The 20557-nt window shown below is 47.7% G+C and overlaps 1 protein-coding gene across 2 annotated transcripts in view; it reads right to left on the bottom strand.

The window, feature by feature from the left end:
* The window catches only part of FAM135A (family with sequence similarity 135 member A), a 1101526-nt gene that overhangs the window by 870185 nt on the left and 210784 nt on the right, over nucleotides 1-20557 (bottom strand). For both annotated transcript variants that reach the window (XM_086926467.1, XM_086926468.1), the window contains exon 3: nucleotides 4785-4909. In XM_086926467.1, the coding sequence (XP_086782593.1) occupies nucleotides 4785-4861 (77 nt within the window). In that variant the 5' untranslated portion in view covers nucleotides 4862-4909. The remainder of the gene's footprint in view (nucleotides 1-4784; nucleotides 4910-20557) is intronic.

The raw sequence follows: 20557 nt of genomic DNA, 5'->3' as shown, positions 1-20557 counted from the left end.
ATTGTATGAACATTTATGTTCTTTTCTTAGTAATTTTAAAATCATATCAGCCATTCAGTTATCTCTCAGTATTTGATATTAAGTATGATTTGTGTTACAAGACAAGTTGGAACCAAGTCAATTCAATATTCTGGACCTGGCCTTTTGTCCCCCACAGCCTTCAAAAATTTTACCAGGCTGCAGCTCAATTGAGGGTCCTGAGATGAAAAGCATGTTAGTACTGCGCTCCTTCGTGTACGTATCCCAAGCCAAATAAAGTGTTGTTTTAAAAGGAATTTCCTCTCATCCAGCAATTTCTCGCAAGAGCATAGTAAGTGAATCATGTCTTCTTCTCTATGACCGCATAGCCGGCATGACAAACCTGCTTTCTTTTTTAACCAGTGCGGAAAATGCTGGATGCAGGGCAGCAGCCCAAATCTGTATTTTAAGAAGCAAATTTTTGTCTTTTTTGCATAGCCCAAGCCCAAATAGTTCTGAGGAGCTTTTGCCGAGTAAGAATTCAAAATCATCCAAGCATGCGTTCTTTTTGCAAAAACTGTTTTGTCTTGTACCCACGACTGGTGTTTGATAGATTTCTTAACCAGTTTGTTGAAGGTTTTATGGTCTAAGGAGGATGCCCAGAGCTGTTACAGCCCGGTGTTTACAAGACTTTTTGCAAGATATTTGGCTGCATAGAAATGAATGAGAATTGCATGCGCAATTTGCGAGTACCTAATAGGTACTCGCAAATTGCGCATGCAATTTCAAGGGTGCAAGGGTACCAAAAGGACACCCTATTGCACCCCTGAAATATGCATGAGTGCAGATGTTGCGCACACACATGCCCCAAGGGTATGTGTGTGTGTAACATGGAACTTTGAAAAATGCTATTTAGTGCCTTTTTTTAAAGTTTTTGCAAATTACAATCAAGTTCAAATTGATGGAAATTTGCGACCCCTAATAGCGAAATCGCTATTTGCGGTTGCATCATGCATTGCATTTTGGGAATCGCAATTTGTGATTCCCTAATTGCAATCACAATTTAAATAATCGCTATTTTAGCAATTACTTAAATTACTATTTTTGCATTTGAGGTTCATGCATCCCAAAGGCAAAAATTCAGGTCGCAAAGGGGCAGATTCTGAGAATCTGCTCGTTTGCAACTGTTTTTTTTAATGCATGTGGCCCTTAGTTTCTTTGGGAAAACTTTGAACGATCTACACAAATGATGACCCCTTCCTGAATTCAGAATTTTGTCTACTTTTCAGAAATATATAGCTTTCACACCTGTTCCAACACAAACTGGAATGAGGATAAAAGAACAAACACATTGGAAAAATGGGCTATTTTCCAGTAAAATGCCAAAACAGTTTTAAAAAAAATGGTTTTTCGAATCAAGAAATGTGGTAAGGGAGGAGCCAAGATGGCGGACGGGACGGACGTGTGAGCTCCCTGCTCCGCAGCCCGTCTGCTTTTAAACTAAAATCCTGCTATACATCCTGGACTCTACCGCGCTCCACCGAAGCCATGGACGTACCGGACCTACTGGCTTTCTCCTGAGGTCTCTCCCGGCTGGATTCTTCGTGCACTCACGGCGTTTGCCGGCCTCCGGCGCGGCCCCTGAAATCTGTCCCGATGAGCGCCGCCGGTCGCCGCTGGACATGATCGCTGGACTGTAAGAGGCAGAGCCGATCTCCTTGGGAGCGTAATCCATCGCAAGACTGGGCTGCGTATTCTTAATTGCTGGGGGCAAGTTCGGTTAACAGCGAGCGTCTACTTGAAGGGACTGAGACTGTGCGGACGGCACTTTCCTTTGTTCAGTGACGGGCAGCCTGGGCGGACTCCATCTTTGGCCGTCTCCACCGCCGTAAGCGCCTGCACCCGCAGCGAGCGAGGGGGCTCTCACTCCGTGCGGCCCCTAATCTGTGCGCCACGCTGCCTTTGGTGACCCAGTCTGCTGCCTCGTTTGGTGCTGTGGTCGCCCCCCCCCCTCGCTCTATTGCGGTTGGTCTGGACAGATGGCAATGGCGCCTGCAAAACATATTGGAAACGTTGTGGCTCCCCTGTCTTCGACATCTGCCGCCCTGCCTGTCCTAGAGCTCGAGGCTGATCTGGGAGCACCACTGAATAATGCTGATCGGCCAGCACTGCGAAGGGACCTGACTACTGGTGATATCCTGATGGCCCTCGTGGATCTTAGGGCGGCATGGTTCAGGAATGCCCGAGAACTGGAGTGGACGATTGATGAAGCTACTTCTGGCATGGAGAAGCTACGGCTGGCTGATTCCCTGCTGCCCCCCATTGCTCTCGGGGTGGATACAGTGTTGCAACGTGTGGATCCGGAGGGCTGCCCGTTCCCTAGCTACAGTGTTGAGTGTTTAACATTAGACGATGCTACAGTAACAGTGTCTCCCTCCATCCCGACATCTGAGACTTTGCCTCTACAACTGCTGACATCGTCTTCTTTACACTATTGGAATGCATGCCACCCTGGTACAAACGGAGAGTCCGTAATTTTGGACGCCGAACTGGTGGGTGCCTGGGGGCACTCCCCCTTTCTTTTCTGCTTCTTCGAGAGCGGCCATCTTGCTCCTTTGTCCGGTCTAAAGTGTGCGTGCAGCTGTGGCTATGCCTAGTGGGACTCCGACGTTCGGGACAGGGCTGATGATTCTTCCCTCGCTGGCACTGACTGTCTGCCTGGTTGTGACCCCGGACTGAAACACTCGTTGATGCATTGATTACGTATAATATGCGATTATTGCCCATTTCAGATTGCACTCTCTGTTCCACGCGCTGGCCTCTTCTCCATTTCAAGCCGCAATTATTGTTATATCATTTTCGTTTCTTCTTTATGGGGCGACTGTTTTTTGCGGGCCGGTGGTTCGGGGGCAGATGTTGTGGTTGATGGCTGCGGACCTTGTATTTGATTAGCCGGGGGGGATCCGGACCAGAACACTAAATGGCATGGGGTTGCACGTGGCTGGAAGTCCGGGAGATCTGTTATTGTGTGGGCTCCTCCCCGCCTCCTTCTTTTTGGGAGTGGTAGATCAGCTTGTTCTTTTCTTCCTCCCTATATTCAAATGTTGAAATTCTTCATTTATTATCATTTCTCTTTCCTTTTCTCTACATTTCTTGCTTCCTCTCACCTTTCTTCCTTCTTCTCTTCTCTTGCTGTATTTCGGGTTTATGGGGCGACAGACACTCTGCTAGGGGGGGGGGGGGGGGCAGGCCATAGCCTCTGCATGTGTGTAGGGTGGGGGGTTATATTTCCTTTTTTGTTAATTTCTATGGGACCAATTTTGCTTCTTTTATAATTTTTCCTTTTCTAGGCCCGTGTTCAGGCATACTGGGTGAGGGGTGGCGGCGGAGATACGTCTGGGATGTTGAGATTGCTACCCTGTAGCGTGGATATTGTGTGGCCATCCTGCCTGGTTGGGACTTGCTTGTCGAGATGTGGATTAACCGGAAATTGTAGCTAATGTCATGTCCCACCTGCATGGTCCTTGCTCTTATTTTATTATTTTATGAGTACGAAACAACACGACCTGAACTCAATAGTTGCACAAAAAACTTAAAAATTTAACCTTCAACACTCCTGTGTCATGGTCTTACGGCGTCCTCCAGTTTGATCTCTGCTTAATGACCGATGTGCTGCTGTATTACTATGTCACCATATTGCATGCATTAGTGCTATATGAGAGTTCGTGGCCGGCCGGATGGTTGTGGGCCCGTATTTGTTCTTTATTTCATGCACAATAAAGGTTTTCAAAAAATTAAAAAAAAAAAAAGAAATGTGGTAAGATGGTGATTTCAGCACCGCAAACCTTTCGTTGATTCCATTGACAGGAAAAAAACAGGCACTTCCTTCAGCAGCCCTTTTTCCCCGTTTTCTCCCCCCAAAACAAAATGTTGCTATATTTTGGCTAATTTCTCAGTCCCCTACAGGGGAATCCACAAAACAAACTTTCATGAAACCCAACCAACAAAGCTGAATTCTCAAATGGATAAACGACTCAGACAACTTAAAACTCTATGAAAAAACACAACTGAGAGGAATATGGACCTGGTAACAAATATGTTTGCAACTTAGTGGGCAAGAGTACTTTTCTGACATACCCAAAACAAGTACCAACTTGTAGCATAGGTCAGCTAAAAAAAAATATATATATCTTAATGTACATTGGAATCCAGAAAGAATTTGCTGGTAGACTGCCCACAAGTGAAAGAATTAGGAATGATGAATTACAGAACACTAACTAAAAGCACCAGGCTATCATTTTAAGTGCTGTAGAATTGAAACTGCACTTTTACTTACAGTGTTATCGATAAAAAGCACCTTTCCAGTGGAAGCTAACATTTTAAGAAACTAGAAATCGACAGAGAAGCTTAGCGTTTACTACTGGATAAAAGAATGTGCAACGTTAGCAACACTAGAAAGAGTTAACATGATCGCAAGGGAAAGGGTGGACGATTTTCAGAAAATACAATTACTAGATAGAGATTTCCAGAAGCAATTAATTAACAATATTTGGGTACACAGTCAACTCAATATTGCATCCGATCATTTCTCTAGATTATCAAACGTATACTACACAGAGTGAATGTAACATGAATAAATAAAAACGTTTGTTGTTAGAAAGTATATATTATACATTATGTTGAATCAAGTTTTAGCTAAAAGAAAGTCAATTTTCCACCGTACACAATCTTTCACTCATGAGATTGCTTGACAAAAACTCTTAGGTCAAGATATGTGACTGTGAATGCACACAAACAATCCGAGATGAATGCAGAGGAGTACCTACCCTCGTTGAAACAAATCCACATTGTAGAACTTGTGGAGCTCCGCAGAGAATTCCACCGTGGCCTGAACTTCACTCATTTTTCTTTGAGACAAAGAAGCCAAAAGATGTTATCTGCGCATTGGTTACTGTAGAGAAAACCAAGAAGAACAGTATGAAATATGCGTGACACAAATATGTGACGTTAGCTACCAGAAAATGTTCGGCGCAAACAAATGAAGGACTGGCTGTAACAGCAATGCCTGACGCGTGAGAAACCAAGAAACACATTAATGTATCAAATAAATAACTACTAGCCAACAGTCTATGCTAAACTTAAAACAAAATTACCCCCTTCCCCTCTACACTTCACTTATCTCGTTTTCTATGCTCTTGTAATTGTTTGTCTAGCAACTGATGTAAATTGGAACTGATGTAATCTTGTAATTTTGTGGAACCTCATGTAAAGCGCTCTGATACCTCCGGGTCTAGCCAGCGCTATATAAAACTTTTAAATAAATAAATAAATAAAAAAATAAAAGTATGGTCTCAAAATATTAGATTTCATGTACTAAAGACACTTCACTTATTAAATAGAAACAAGCATTTGCAATGCAATAGGTCTCGCATTAGGAAAGTTTGAACTATTGGTATTGTAAATTACAATTTTCATTTTTTATGTGTTGGTTTTGAGAATAGCGAAATTAATAGCTTTGTCATTTACAATACCAATAGTTTTAACTTTCGCAAATGTGACACCTATAGCATTTGTAATACAATATGTATTGTATTTACGTGACTTAGATGTATTGATATTACAAATAACAATGGCTTAATTTGTTTTAACAATTAATACTTAAATAAAAGCTATTGTATCTATATAGATAGATAGATAGATAGGTAGGTAGGTAGGTAGGTAGATAGATAGATAGATAGATAGATAGATAGATAGATAGATAGATAGATAGATAGATAGATAGATAGATAGATAGATAGATAGATAGATAGAGTGAGGGCGATAGATAGATAGATAGATAGATAGATAGATAGATAGATAGATAGATAGATAGATAGATAGATAGATAGATAGATAGAGTGAGGGCGATAGATAGATAGATAGATAGAGTGAGGGCGATAGAGTGAGGGCGATAGAGTGAGGGCGATAGAGTGAGGGCGATAGAGTGAGGGCGATAGAGTGAGGGCGATAGAGTGAGGGCGATAGAGTGAGGGCGATAGAGTGAGGGCGATAGAGTGAGGGCGATAGAGTGAGGGCGATAGAGTGAGGGCGATAGAGTGAGGGCGATAGAGTGAGGGCGATAGAGTGAGGGCGATAGAGTGAGGGCGATAGAGTGAGGGCGATAGAGTGAGGGCGATAGAGTGAGGGCGATAGAGTGAGGGCGATAGAGTGAGGGCGATAGAGTGAGGGCGATAGAGTGAGGGCGATAGAGAGGGCGATAGAGAGGGCGATAGAGAGGGCGATAGAGAGGGCGATAGAGAGGGCGATAGAGAGGGCGATAGAGAGGGCGATAGAGAGGGCGATAGAGAGGGCGATAGAGAGGGCGATAGAGAGGGCGATAGAGAGGGCGATAGAGAGGGCGATAGAGAGGGCGATAGAGAGGGCGATAGATGGAGTGAGGGCAATAGATAGAGTGAGGGCAATAGATAGAGTGAGGGCGATAGAGTGAGGTGGCCTCGTAGTGGTGGATATGGTGGTGGTGGACGTGGTGGTGGTGGATGTGGCGGTGGTGGACGTAGTGGTGGTGGTGGACGTGGTTGTGGTGGACATGGTGGTGGTGGACATGGTGGTGGCGGACAGGGTGGTGGTGGATGTGGTGGTGGACCTGGTGGTGGATGTGGATGTGGTGGTGGTGGACGTGGTGGACATAGACGTGGTGGTGATGGACGACGTGGTGGTGGTGGTGGACGTGGTGGTGGTGGACCTGGTGGTGGTGGACCTGGTGGTGGTGGACCTGGTGGTGGTGGACGTGGTGGTGGTGGACGTGGTGGTGGTGGATGTGGTGGTGGTGGACGTGGTCGTGGTGGACATGTTGGTTGTGGACATGTTGGTTGTGGACGTGGTGGAGGACGTGGTGGTGGTGGTGGTGGTGGACGTGGTGGTGGACGACGTGGTGGTGGTGGTGGACGTGGTGGTGGTGGACGTGGTGGTGGTGGACATGGTGGTGGTGGACGTAGTGGTGGTGGACGTAGTGGTGGTGGATGTGGTGGACATGGTGGTGGACGTGGTAGTGGTGGTGGACGTGGTGGTGGTGGTGGATGTGGTGGTGGACGTGGTGGATGTGGTGGACGTGGTGGATGTGGTGGTGGTGGATGTGGTGGTAGTGGACGTGGTGGTGGGTGGGGTGGTGGTGGTGGTGGGTGGGGTGGTGGTGGATGTGGTGGTGGTGGAGGTGGGTGTGGTGGTGGTGATGATGGACGTGGTGGTGGTGATGGACGACGTGGTGGTGATGGACGACGGGGTGGTGATGGACGACGGGGTGGTGATGGACGACGGGGTGGTGATGGACGACGGGGTGGTGATGGACGACGGGGTGGTGATGGACGACGGGGTGGTGATGGACGACGGGGTGGTGATGGACGACGGGGTAGTGATGGACGACGGGGTGGTGATGGACGACGGGGTGGTGATGGACGACGGGGTGGTGATGGACGACGTGGTGGTGATGGACGACGTGGTGGTGATGGACGACGTGGTGGTGATGGACGACGTGGTGGTGATGGACGACGTGGTGGTGATGGACGACGTGGACGTGGTGGACGTGGTGGACCTGGTGGTGGTTGACGTGGTGGTGGTGGACATGTTGGTGGTGGACATGTTGGTGGTGGACATGTTGGTGGTGGAGGACGTGGTGGTGGAGGACGTGGTGGTGGTGGTGGACGTGGTGGTGGTGGTGGACGTGGTGGTGGTGGTGGACGTGGTGGTGGACGACGTGGTGGTGGTGGATGTGGTGGTGGACATGGTGGTGGACATGGTGGTGGTGGACGTGGTGGTGGTGGTGCACTTGGCGGTGGTGGACCTGGTGGTGGACATGGTGGTGGTGGACGTGGTGGACGTGGTGGTGGTGGACGTGGTGGTGGTGGACATTGTGGTGGAGGACATGGTGGTGGTGGTGGTGGACATGGTATTGGTGGATGTGGTGGTGGACCTGGTGAAGGTGGGTGGTGTGGTGGTGGACGTGGGTGTGATGGTGGTGGACGTGGTGGTGCTGGACATGGTGGTGGTGGACGTAGTGGTGGTGGATGTGGTGGATGTAGTGGTGGTGGACGTGGTGGTGGTGGACATGGTGGGGGTGGACATGGTGGTGGTGGACATGGTGGTGGAGGACATGGTGGTGGAGGACATGGTGGTGGTGGTGGTAGACGTGGTATTGGTGGACGTGGTGGTGGTGGTGCACTTGGCGGTGGTGGTGCACTTGGCGGTGGTGGACATGGTGGTGGTGGACGTGGTGGTGGACGTGGTGGTGGTGGACGTGGTGGTGGTGGACGTGGTGGTGGTGGACGTGGTGGTGGTGGACGTGGTGGTGGTGGACGTGGTGGTGGTGGGTGTGGTGGTGGTGGTGGACGTGGTTGTGGTGGACATGGTGGTGGTGGACATGGTGGTGGTGGACATGGTGGTGGTGGACATGGTGGTGGTGGATGTGGTGGACATGGTGGTGGTGGACGTTGTGGTGGTGGATGTGATGGACGTGGTGGTGGTGGTGGACGTGGTGGTGATGGAGATGGACGTGGTGGTGGACGTGGTGGTCATGGAGATGGACGTGGTGGTGGTGGATGTGGTGGTGGTGGATGTGGTAGATGTGGTGGATGTGGGAGATGTGGTGGTGGATGTGGTGGACGTGGTGGTGGTGAATGTGGTGGTAGTGGTGGTGGATGTGGTGGTAGTGGTGGTGGATGTGGTGGTAGTGGTGGTGGTGGTGGATGTGGTGGTGGTGAAGGTGGGTGTGGTGGTGGTGGACATGGTGGTAGTAGACGTAGTGGTGGTGGTAGACGTAGTGGTGGTGGATGTGGTAATGGTGGAGGATGTGGTAATGGAGGAGGACGTGGTAATGGTGGAGGACGTGGTGGTGCACATGGTGGACATGGTGGTGGTGGAGGGGGTGGTGGTGGACATGGTGGACGTGGTGGTGGTGGACGTGGTGGTGGTGGACGTGGTGGTGGTGGACGTGGTGGTGGACGTGGTGGTGGACGTGGTGGTGGTGGTGGTGGTGGACATGGTGGTGGTGGACATGGTGGTGGTGGACATGGTGGTGGTGGACGTAGTGGTGGTGGATGTAGTGGGCATGGTGGTGGTGGACGTGGTGGTGGTGGACGTGGTGGTGGTGGATGTGTTGGACGTGGTGGTGATGGAGATGGACGTGGTGGTGGTGGATGTGGTGGTGGATGTGGTAGATGTGGTGGACGTGGTGGATGTGGTGGTGGTGAATGTGGTGGTAGTGGTGGTGGTTGTGGTGGTAGTGGTGGTGGTGGACGTGGTGGTGGTGGACGTGGTGGTGGTGGGTGTGGTGGTGGACATGGTGGTGGTGGACATGGTGGTGGTGGACATGGTGGTGGTGGACGTAGTGGTGGTGGTGGACGTAGTGGTGGTGGATGTGGTGGACATGGTGGTGGTGGACGTTGTGGTGGTGGATGTGATGGACGTGGTGGTGATGGAGATGGACGTGGTGGTGGACGTGGTGGTCATGGAGATGGACGTGGTGGTGGTGGATGTGGTGGTGGTGGATGTGGTAGATGTGGTGGATGTGGGAGATGTGGTGGTGGATGTGGTGGACGTGGTGGTGGTGAATGTGGTGGTAGTGGTGGTGGATGTGGTGGTAGTGATGGTGGATGTGGTGGTAGTGGTGGTGGATGTGGTGGTGGTGAAGGTGGGTGTGGTGGTGGTGGACATGGTGGTAGTAGACGTAGTGGTGGTGGTAGACGTAGTGGTGGTGGATGTGGTAATGGTGGAGGATGTGGTAATGGAGGAGGACGTGGTAATGGTGGAGGACGTGGTGGTGCACATGGTGGACATGGTGGTGGACATGGTGGTGGTGGAGGGGGTGGTGGTGGACATGGTGGACGTGGTGGTGGTGGACGTGGTGGTGGTGGACGTGGTGGTGGTGGACGTGGTGGTGGACGTGGTGGTGGACGTGGTGGTGGTGGTGGTGGTGGACATGGTGGTGGTGGACATGGTGGTGGTGGACATGGTGGTGGTGGACATGGTGGTGGTGGACATGGTGGTGGTGGACGTAGTGGTGGTGGATGTAGTGGGCATGGTGGTGGTGGACGTGGTGGTGGTGGATGTGTTGGACGTGGTGGTGATGGAGATGGAGATGGACGTGGTGGTGGTGGACGTGGTGGTGGATGTGGTAGATGTGGTGGACGTGGTAGATGTGGTGGACGTGGTGGATGTGGTGGTGGTGAATGTGGTGGTAGTGGTGGTGGTTGTGGTGGTAGTGGTGGTGGTGGATGTGGTGGTGGTGGTGGGTGGGGTGGTGGTGGAGGTGGTGGGTGGGGTGGTGGTGGATGTGGTGGTGGTGAAGGTGGGTGTGGTGGTGGTGGACATGGTGGTAGTAGACGTAGTGGTGGTGGTAGACGTAGTGGTGGTGGATGTGGTAATGGTGGTGGATGTGGTAATGGAGGAGGACGTGGTAATGGTGGAGGACGTGGTGGTGGTGGACATGGTGGTGGTGGACATGGTAGTGGTGGTCATGGTGGTGGTGGATGTGGTGGTGGTGGATGTGGTGGTGGTGGATGTGGTGGTGGACGTGGTGTGGAGGTGGAATTGGTGTGGTCGAGGTGGGTGTGGTGGTCGTGGTGTTAGTGGACGTAGTGGTGGTGGATGCAGTGGTGGGTGTGGTGGTGGTGGTGGTGGACGTGGTGGGGGTGGACGTGCTGGTGGTGGATGTGGTAGACGTGGTGGTGGTGATGGACGTGCTTGTGGTGGATGTGGTGGTGGCGGACGTGGTGGTGGTGGACATGGTGGTGGACGTGTTGGATGTGGTGGACATGGTGGTGGTGGTGGTGGTGGATGTGGTGGATGTGGTGGTGGTGGTAGTGGCGGTGGCGGTGGGTGTGGTGGTGGACATGGTCGTGGTGGACGTGGTGGAAATGGTGGTTGTGGACATGGTGGTCATGGATGTGGTGGTGTTGGACGTGGTGGTGGACGTGGTGGTTGTGGACATGGTGGTGATGGATGTGGTGGAGGACGTGGTGGTGGCGGACATGGTGGTGGTGGACATGGTGGTGGTGGTGGACGTGGTGGTGGACGTGGTGGTGGACGTGGTGGTGGTGGTGGTGGTGGTGGACGTGGTGGTGGTGGGCGTGGTGGTGTTGGAGGTGGGTGTGGTGGTCATGGTGTTGGTGGACATGGTGTTGGTGGACGTAGTGGTGGTGGACGTGGTGGTTCTAGACATGGTGGTGATGGACGTGGTGGTGGACATGTTGGTGGTGGACATGTTGGTGGTGGACATGTTGGATGTGGTGGACGGGGTGGTGGTGGTGGGGGACATGGTGGTGGTGGACGTGGTGGTGGCCTCGTGGTGGATGTGGTGGTGGCTGTGGATGTGGTGGTGGCCGTGGTGGTGGTGGTGGTGGTGGTGGACATGGTAGTGGTGGTGGACAAGGTGGTGGTGGACGTGGTGGTGGTGGGTGTGGTGGTAGACTTGGGTGTTGTGGTGGTGGTGGACATGGTGGTGGTGGACATGGTGGTGGTGGACATGGTGGTGCTGGACGTGGTGGTGGTGGACGTGGTGGTGGTGGACATGAAGGTGGACATGGTGGTGGATGTGGTGGTGGTGGACATGGTGGTTGTGGACGTGGTGGTGATGGACGTGCTGGTGGTGGAGGACGTGGTGGTGGTGGATGTGGGGGTGGTCGATGTAGGGGTGGTGGTGGACTGGTGGAGGTGGGTGTGGTGGTTGTGGTGTTGGTGGACATGGTGGTGGATGTAGTGGGGTGGTGGATGTGGTGGTGGATGTGGTGGTGGGCATGGTGGTGGTGGGTGTGGTAGTGGTGGTGGACGTGGTGGTGGTGGTGGTGGACGTGGTGGTGGACGTGGTGGACGTGGGTGTGGTGGTTGTGGACATGGTGATGGACGTGGCTGTGATGGACGTGCTGGTGGTGGACGTGTTGGATGTGGTGGACATGGTGGTGGATGTGGTGGTGGTGGTAGTGGTAGTGGACGTGGTGGCGGACATGGTGGGTGTGGTGGTCATGGTGGACGTGGTGGACATGGTGGTTGTGGACATAGGTGTGATGGACGTGTTGGTGATGGACATGGTGGTGATGGATGTGGTGGTGTTGGATGTGGTGGTGGTGATGGACGTGGTGGTGGTGATGGACTATTGGTATTGTAAAAGGCAAATTTTTATTTATGTGTTGGTTTTGAAAATAGCTAAATTAATAGCTTTGTCATTCACAATGCCAATAGTTATAACTTTTGCAAATGTGACACCAATAGCATTTGTAATGCAATATGTGTTGATATTAGAAATAACAATTGCTTTTAATTTTTTTAAATAATTATTACTTAAATAAAAGTTCTTGTAATTTATAATGGCAATAGCCTAAACTTTTGTAAATAACTTTTGTGAAGATTATGTTCAGTGTATTTTATTGTGACAAAAATCCAAGAACAGCAGTGAAATATTAACATCTTTTTGTGACATTTGTAGCAAAGCTTGAAACATTGAGAGAACATATTTGAACCAGTTGTTGTTAAATGGTTGCACAGATTGATGCTGTGGTGGCGCTGAGTGATGTTGTGGCGAACGAGTGATGCTGTGGCGTTCAGTGATGCTGTGGTAGCGCATAGTGATGTTGTGGTGCCCCTGAGTGATGCTGTGGTGGTGCTGAGTGATGCTGTATGCTATGCTATGTTTTGTTTAGCTATCCTATGTTTTGTTTTGTTATGCTATGCTATGTTTTGCTATCCTATGATTTGTTATGCTATGCTATGCTGTGTTTCGTTATGCTATGCTTTGTTATGCTATGCTATGTTTTGTTGTGTTGTGTTGTGTTTTATTATGATATGCTTTGTATTGCTATGCTATGTTTTGTTATGCTATGCTAGGTTTTGTTGTGTTTGGTATGCTATGCTACGTTTTGTTGTGTTTTGCTATGTTTTGTTATGTGTTGTGTTTTGTTATGCTATGTTTTGTTATGTTATGCTATGTTTTGTTACGCTATGCTATGTTTTGTTTTGCTATCCTATGCGTTGTTTTGTTATGCTATGCTATGCTTTGTTGTGTTGTGTTTTGTTATGCTATGCTTTGGTATGCTATGCTATGTTTTGTTGTGTATTGCTTTGCTATGCCTTGTTATGCTATGCTATGTTTTGTTATGCTATGCTATGTTTTGTTGTTTATTATTATGCTATGCTTTGTTTTGCTATGCTATGTTTTGTTATGCTATGTTTGTTTTGTTATGCTATGTTTTGTTATGCTATGCTATGCTTTGTTGTGTTGTGTTTTGTTATGCTATGCTTTGGTATGCTATGCTATGTTTTGTTGTGTATTGCTTTGCTATGCCTTGTTATGCTATGCTATGTTTTGTTATGCTATGCTATGTTTTGTTGTGTATTATTATGCTATGCTTTGTTTTGCTATGCTATGTTTTGTTATGCTATGTTTGTTTTGTTATGCTATGTTTTGTTATGCTATGTTTGTTATGCTATGTTTTGTTATGCTATGTTTGTTATGCTATGTTTTGTTATGCTATGCTATGCTTTGTTATGCTATGTTTTGTTATGCTATGCTAAGCTTTGTTTTGTTATGCTATATTTTGTTTTGTTATGCTATGCTATGTTTTGCTATGCTATATGTTTTGTTTTGCTCTGCTTTGCTATGCTAAGTTTTGTTATGCTATGCTATGTTTTGTTGTGTTTTGTTATGCTATGCTATGTTTTGTTGTGTTTTACTATGTTTTGTTATGCAATGTTTTGTTATGCTATGCTTTGTTGTTATGCTATGTTTTGTTCTGCTATGTTTTGTTCTGCTATGTTTTGTTCTGCTATGTTTTGTTCTGCTATGTTTTGTTCTGCTATGTTTTGTTCTGCTATGTTTTGTTCTGCTATGTTTTGTTCTGCTATGTTTTGTTCTGCTATGTTTTGTTCTGCTATGGTATGTTTTGTTTTGGTATCCTATGCTTTCTTTTGTTATGCTATGCTATGTTTTGTTATGCTATGCAATATTTTGTTGTGCTATTCTATGTTTTGTTATGCTATGCTATGTTTTGTTATGCTATGTTTTGTTGCGTTTTAATATGCTATGCTTGGTTTTGCTATGATATGTTTTGTTATGCTATGCTATGCTTTCTTATGCTATGTTTTGTTATGCTTTGCTTTGTTTTGTTGTGCTATGCTATGTTTTGTGATGCTATGATGTGTTTTGTTGTGTTTTAATATGCTATGCTTGGTTTTGCTATGATATGTTTTGTTATGCTATGCTATGCTTTCTTATGCTATGTTTTGTTATGCTTTGCTTTGTTTTGTTGTGCTATGCTATGTTTTGTGATGCTATGATGTGTTTTGTTGTTTTATTATGCTATGCTTTGTTTTGTTTTGCTATGCTATGTTTTGTTATGCTATGCTTTCTTATGCTATGTTTTGTTATGCTTTGGTTTGTTTTGTTATGCTATGCTATGTTTTGTGATGCTATGCTATGTTTTGTTGTGTATTATTATGCTATGCTTTGTTTTGCTATGCTATGTTTTGTTATGCTATGTTTGTTTTGTTATGCTATACTATGCTTTGTTATGCTATGTTTTGTTATGCTATGCTAAGCTTTGTTTTGTTATGCTATATTTTGTTTTTGTTATGCTATGCTATGTTTTGTTGTGTTTTGTTATCCTATGCTATGTTTTGCTATGCTATATGTTTTGTTTTGCTCTGCTTTGCTATGCTAAATTTTGTTATGCTATGCTAATTTTCGTTGTGTTTTGATATGCTATGCTATGTTTTGCTATGTTTTGTTATGCTATGTTTTGTTTTGTTCTGCTATGTTTTGTTTTGTTCTGCTATGTTTTGTTCTGCTATGTTTTGTTCTGCTATGTTTTGTTCAGCTATGTTTTGTTCAGCTATGTTTTGTTCAGCTATGTTTTGTTCAGCTATGTTTTGTTCAGCTATGTTTTGTTCAGCTATGTTTTGTTCTGCTATGTTTTTTTCTGCTATGGTATGTTCTGCTATGGTATGTTTTGTTTTGGTATCCTATGCTTTCTTTTGTTATGCTATGCTATGTTTTGTTATGCTATGCCATGTTTTGCTGTGCTATGCTATGTTTTGCTGTGTTTTGCTATGCTATGCCTTGTTATGCAATGCTATGTTTTGTTATGCTATGCTATGTTTTGTTGTGTTTTATTATGCTATGCTTGGTTTTGCTATGCTATGTTTTGTTATGCTATGCTATGCTTTCTTATGCTATTTTTTGTTATGCTTTGCTTTGTTTTGTTGTGCTATGCTATGTTTTGTGATGCTATGATGTGTTTAGTTGTGTTTTATTATGCTATGCTTTGTTTTGCTATGCTATGTTTTGTTATGCTATGTTTTGTTATGCTTTGTTTTGTTTTGTTATGCTATGCTATGTTTTGTGATGCTATGCTATGTTTTGTTTTGTGTTTTGTTATGCTATATTTTGTTGTGCTATGCTATGTTTTGTTGTATTTTGTTTTGCTATTTTTTTGTGTTTTGTTATGCTATACTATGTTTTGTTATGCTATGCTATGTTTTGTTGTGCTATGCTATGTGTTGTTTTGCTATGCTATGTTTTGCTATCCTGGTGTGTGGTTGTGTGTGTGTGTGTGTGGTTGTGTGTGGTTGTGTGTGTGTGGGGTGTGTCTGTGGCGGGGTTGTGTGTGGGGGGGTTGTGTGTGTGTGTGTGTGTGTGTGGGGGGTTGTGTGTGTGTGTGTGGGGTTGTGTGTGTGGGGTTGTGTGGGTGTGTGGGGTTGTGTGGGGTTGTGTGTGTGTGTGGGGTTGTGTATGTGGGTATTTGTGTGTGTGGTTGTGTGTGTGGGGGGTTTGCGTGTGCGTGAGATGTTGCGTGTGTGTGGTTGTGTGTTTGTGTGTGTGGGGGGGTTGTGTGTGTGTGGGCAGTGTGTGAGGGGGCAGTGTGTGAGGGGGCAGTGTGTGAAGGGGCAGTGTGTGAAGGGGCAGTGTGTGAGTGGGCAGTGTGTGAGTGGGCAGTGTGTGAGTGGGCAGTGTGTGAGGGTGTAGTGTGGAAGGGGGCAGTGTGTGAGGGGGCAGTGTGTGAGGGGGCAGTGTGTGAGGGGGCAGTGTGTGAGGGGGCAGTGTGTGAAGGGGTAGTGTGTGTGAGGGGGCAGAGTCTGAGGGGGCAGTATGTGGGGGGCAGTGTGTGAGGGGGCAGTTTTATTGGGGGGCAGTGTTTGAGGGGGCAGTGTATGAGGGTGCAGTGTAATGAGTGTGTAAGGGTGCGGGGTGTGACAGTGCAGTGTGCGTGACCTAAAGTAGTGTGAGTGCGCAATGTGTGGGTACGCTGTGAGTGGGCAGTGTGTGAATGGGCATGTAGTGTAGTTCCTATTTTCCCAATAGGCTCTGCGCATTGGAATAACAAACGATAGTTTAGACGTAGGACTGAGGTCGACTAGGTCTCTATTGTTAGACTTAATTTAGGTTTGCCAGCTAGCTCAGAGGTCACTAGAAACTTTCTCGAATGTTCAGGAAAGGGTTAACAGTCCTGATTTAGACAAGAAGGGATTCGTTTCTGACAACCGCATAAACATGACAACTTTGCTCCCTCAGAATAAAGAGTATATCTCTAGAGTCGTGTGAAAACAATAGACAACTGTTTCACTCAGTCAATCGTGCATGTTTCACCAGAGTGCAGAGAAATAGAGAGACGGGCGTTTTCAATAAAAAGGTGTTATTTATTGACCAGTCTTCTTTCTCATGCAAGAGAAATGAATTGCTATGATTGCAATACTTGTTGTAAAGTAAAGTGCGTACAGTAAAAGGAGTAGTATGAAATAATACTGTAAAAGCATTGATATGGTGTCTGAGCCATATGATACTTAAAAGGTATAAAATATATATAGTTACATACAAAGATAAAAGCTCGACTAAACGTACTCAACTGGTGCTTCTAAATACGCCTACCCCTGTGTACCTAACCTAAGCCTAGTACGTGGGAAGGAGTAGATGGACGGCAGTTTAAGTTAAGTTATTTTTTTTTGCCAAGTATCGGACCCAAGAATTCTCTAAGGATCTAATCAGCTCCGTACCTTGGTTTTTAGAATGGAGGAGGTCTTGTATCGCGCTCTCAGGACTCGATCGCCCAGTAACCCGCGAGGGTGACTGGAAACACCGGAGCTGGATTTTCTCGGCAGGAGAAAAAGACAGCGTCTTTCTCAGTGCGTCAAATGGGAGGGACGGCTTCCTTCGGCACTCGCATCAGCTGGGCTTCGGATAAGAAGATAGCCGCTCTGCTCCACACCACCGTGTGTTGCTAAAGGCAAAGGCTGGTATATGTATACCTGGAAGGTGCCGTGTTTGACGTAAGGTTGGACATAAGACGTCAATTAAAGATGTCACTAAGAACTGACCGTTCTTTCAGTGCTTGCAGGAGTTCTAAGACAAATCAAAACAAAAGCACGGGGAATTCCCAGGTTGCTGGAGGTTTGGTATGTTGTAAGAACTCGTTGTGCTTTCTAGGAGTCTAAGGAAGTAGCCTTGCCGCATTTGGTTTGCATTGGCTTATTATTAAATATGAAATATTTAATTAGGGTCCTAGATAAAACACAACAGGCAGTGTGTGAGGGCGCATTGTGTGAGGGCGCATTGTGTGAGGGCGCAGTGTGTCAGGGGGCAGTGTGTCAGGGGGCAGTGTGTCAGGGGGCAGTGTGTCAGGGGGCAGTGTGTCAGGGGGCAGTGTGTCAGGGGGCAGTGTGTCAGGGGGCACTGTAATGAGAGAGCAATATACTTATATACAGGATATAAGAAACAGGGAACCATAATTATAATGTAGGAAGCAAAATATATAAACCGACACAGCATTAACTATAAAGTGCCTCACAATTTCTGAAAAACTGGATTAGCGCCAATGCGTTTTGAGAAAGGAAGTTGCATCTTGTCTGATGACACAAGACGCAGCTGTGACTGACTGCGCGAGGCTGGGACGAACACCACCTGACAACAGATGAAAAAGATATAAGGCAGAACGAAAAGTGGAGGAAGGGAAAGACTTCAAAGAAGCTCTTTTATTCAGATATTGAGAAAAATAAGACAAGGGGGAGCAGTACGCATAGTTGTGCTAAGGAGATGTTTTGGGAGTTACAGAAACATTATTAGTTAGCGGTAGGGGTAGAGAGGCAGAAAGACTGGAGAGAGAGTGGGAAACTAAAGCGAGACTAACAAGCTCTCAGCATTGCGTGGCGGGGGAGCGGATACCTTTGAAGTCTGATGCGGGGGGCGTTTTCAATTTTCAATGCAATAGGTCTCACATTTGAGCGAGGGGAATGTGAGGGGTACATTGAAACTACACTCACTGTCAAGACACTTGCCTGATTCGTGTCAGTGCAGCTGGGCCACTGTGCACATTTACAGATAAAGGGTGAGAAGATGCTATCGCCATAACCCTTCTCACCGTGACCAATTTATCCTGCATGCTACACAAGTGTGATACACAACTTGTACATGGAGTGCTGTGTTTTTCCAGAGTGTGATTCGACTGTGGGAAGATTATCAGTATTACCTGTGTTTACTTGAGCCTTAACAGTCAACACTCTACAATACCCACAGACTTGACCCCTTTAAGTTTAGTAACAAAATGCTGTGCTGCAGAGGGTTAAGAAAAAGCACTTTGATGCAGAGTACCATCAAGCACTTAGTAGCGAGTGAATGATGTGAAGTGCGTCAAGTAGCTTAGACTCTTTGTCTGGTGGTGCAGCCTCGCCAGATGTTTGGGAGTTTGCCATCTTGCGTGCATTTGAAACTATCAGTGAGTCTAGTGGTACTGAGCCTTTAATATAAGCTGGGTCAGATGGAGCCGCCTTTATTTTTTCTCTATCCGAGGGTTAATCACCCGAGTTCTGACTGGGTCTTTGAAGACTACGGGAGCATGCTTAAGCACTCCTTTAAGCATGGGCAAGATGGAGGACGACCTTTGTGCATTATCAAATGTATCCAAAAGGAAGTCTTCCTCGACAGGGTCTGTATAAATGTCTACACCATGATAGTGTGCAGCACTGTGAATTAGTTCGTTAAACCCAATAGTGTCTTCTGGTGGGGAAGGCCTTGAGGGATAAATTGCATCCTGAGGGACATTTGGGACAACTGCGGTAGTATAATTGTACAAGGGGTCTGGGGATCCTGTGGGAGTTGTTGGATCAGGTGTGTTACCCCCCCCCCCATGTCATCAGAGCTATCATCCCTGTGTGGTGTGATGAGGGATGCTGGTGAATGCTGTGGTGGTGGTGATGGTACAGGTGAAGGCAGACTTAAAGGCGAGGTAGCCATGTCCTTCTTTTTGGAATGCGGAGCTGGAGTTGGTGTGTCCAGTGGTCGCTTCTTTGGAGCCAGAACTAGGTGTCCAGTGACTGGGTCCTTGGCCAAAGTCTTTTGAGCCGGGTCTGGGTAGGATAAATCCACTGCAGGGGAAGGATCTTTTGGTGCTGAGGAAGTCTTGTGCACCAAGCCGGCTTGTTTTGGCTTTTTAGCAATGTCTTTCACTGGGGAGGCAGCCGTCTTTTTCGGCTCCGGAACTTTCCTCGGTTCCAAGTGTTTTTTCGGTTCCGTTATTATTTTTGGATCTGATGACTTTTTCGGATCCAATGATTTTTTTCGTTTCCGGTGTTGTTTTGGAATCCGAAGCAGGCTTGCTTGGTTCCGGCATGGTTTTCGGTGCCGAAGGAGTAGTGGTGTGCTTCGGTGCCCGTGGCTTGGATGTCAGGACCGTCGCCTTTTTCGGTGCCGGTGTGTGTGCGCCGGCACCGTGTGAAGGTCGCCTGAATGCTTGGTTAACTTCTTAGCCGGGCCCGAAGGTGGGGCAGTAGAAGCAGTTTGCCGGTGTGCACCCGAGCTGGAGGGCGAGGGTGTGACCGGGGCCTTCTGTGTCGAGGAGGGGTCGGGGTCGACGGTCTTACTTACGACCCGCTGCGCTGGAGTGATGTCCTCTACTTCGGAATCGTCTGCTTCGGAGCTGTTGTCGACGTCGTGCTGTTCAGAGACGTTGATGCCCTCCTCGAAGATGTGTCCGGAATCGGAGCTTAGGATCGTCGAGCCATTGTTCTCCTCGCTCTTCGGTCCCGGATAATCTTTTTGGAGCGGAAAGAGGCACAAGCTGAACAGTCTTTCGCCTCGTGCTCCGGAGAGAGACATAGGTTACACACCTCAAGCAGGTCGGTGTGGGGAAACTTCGACCCACATTGAGGACACTTCTTAAATGGCGTCCTTTCCATGAGCTGGAGTTGCGGCCTAAGTAGGCCCAAAGGCCGTCTACGATGATCGGAATCGAGATTCTCGAGGTTTGGAGATTAGCATCGTCAGGAAAGCGATCGAAACTAAGTTTTGTAGTTTGGTGAGGATTGCCCGCCGAAGGAAATCGGTTCCAACACGGAGCGCTAGAAACACATCCGAGCCCGGTGGCGGAAAAAAACAATCTGGGGATAGAGCCAATGTCCATGTGCAGTATCACCCTAAGGAGGAGTCACCTATCCCGTGACTCCAAAAGACTTTTCTACAACAAAACAGAAGGAGTAGTTTCTTTTCTGTAACTCCAGTTCTGTAGTAGGGGTATCTCTGTTATAGTCATAATCTAGTGAATAGTCCCGCCCATGTGCGTGGACCCCGGAG

Source organism: Lissotriton vulgaris, chromosome 6 (genome assembly GCF_964263255.1).
Source record: "Lissotriton vulgaris chromosome 6, aLisVul1.2, whole genome shotgun sequence".
NCBI classification, from domain to species: domain Eukaryota; kingdom Metazoa; phylum Chordata; class Amphibia; order Caudata; family Salamandridae; genus Lissotriton; species Lissotriton vulgaris.
Note: the sequence above shows the minus strand (reverse complement) of the source record. Positions and strands in the feature narration are given on the sequence as shown.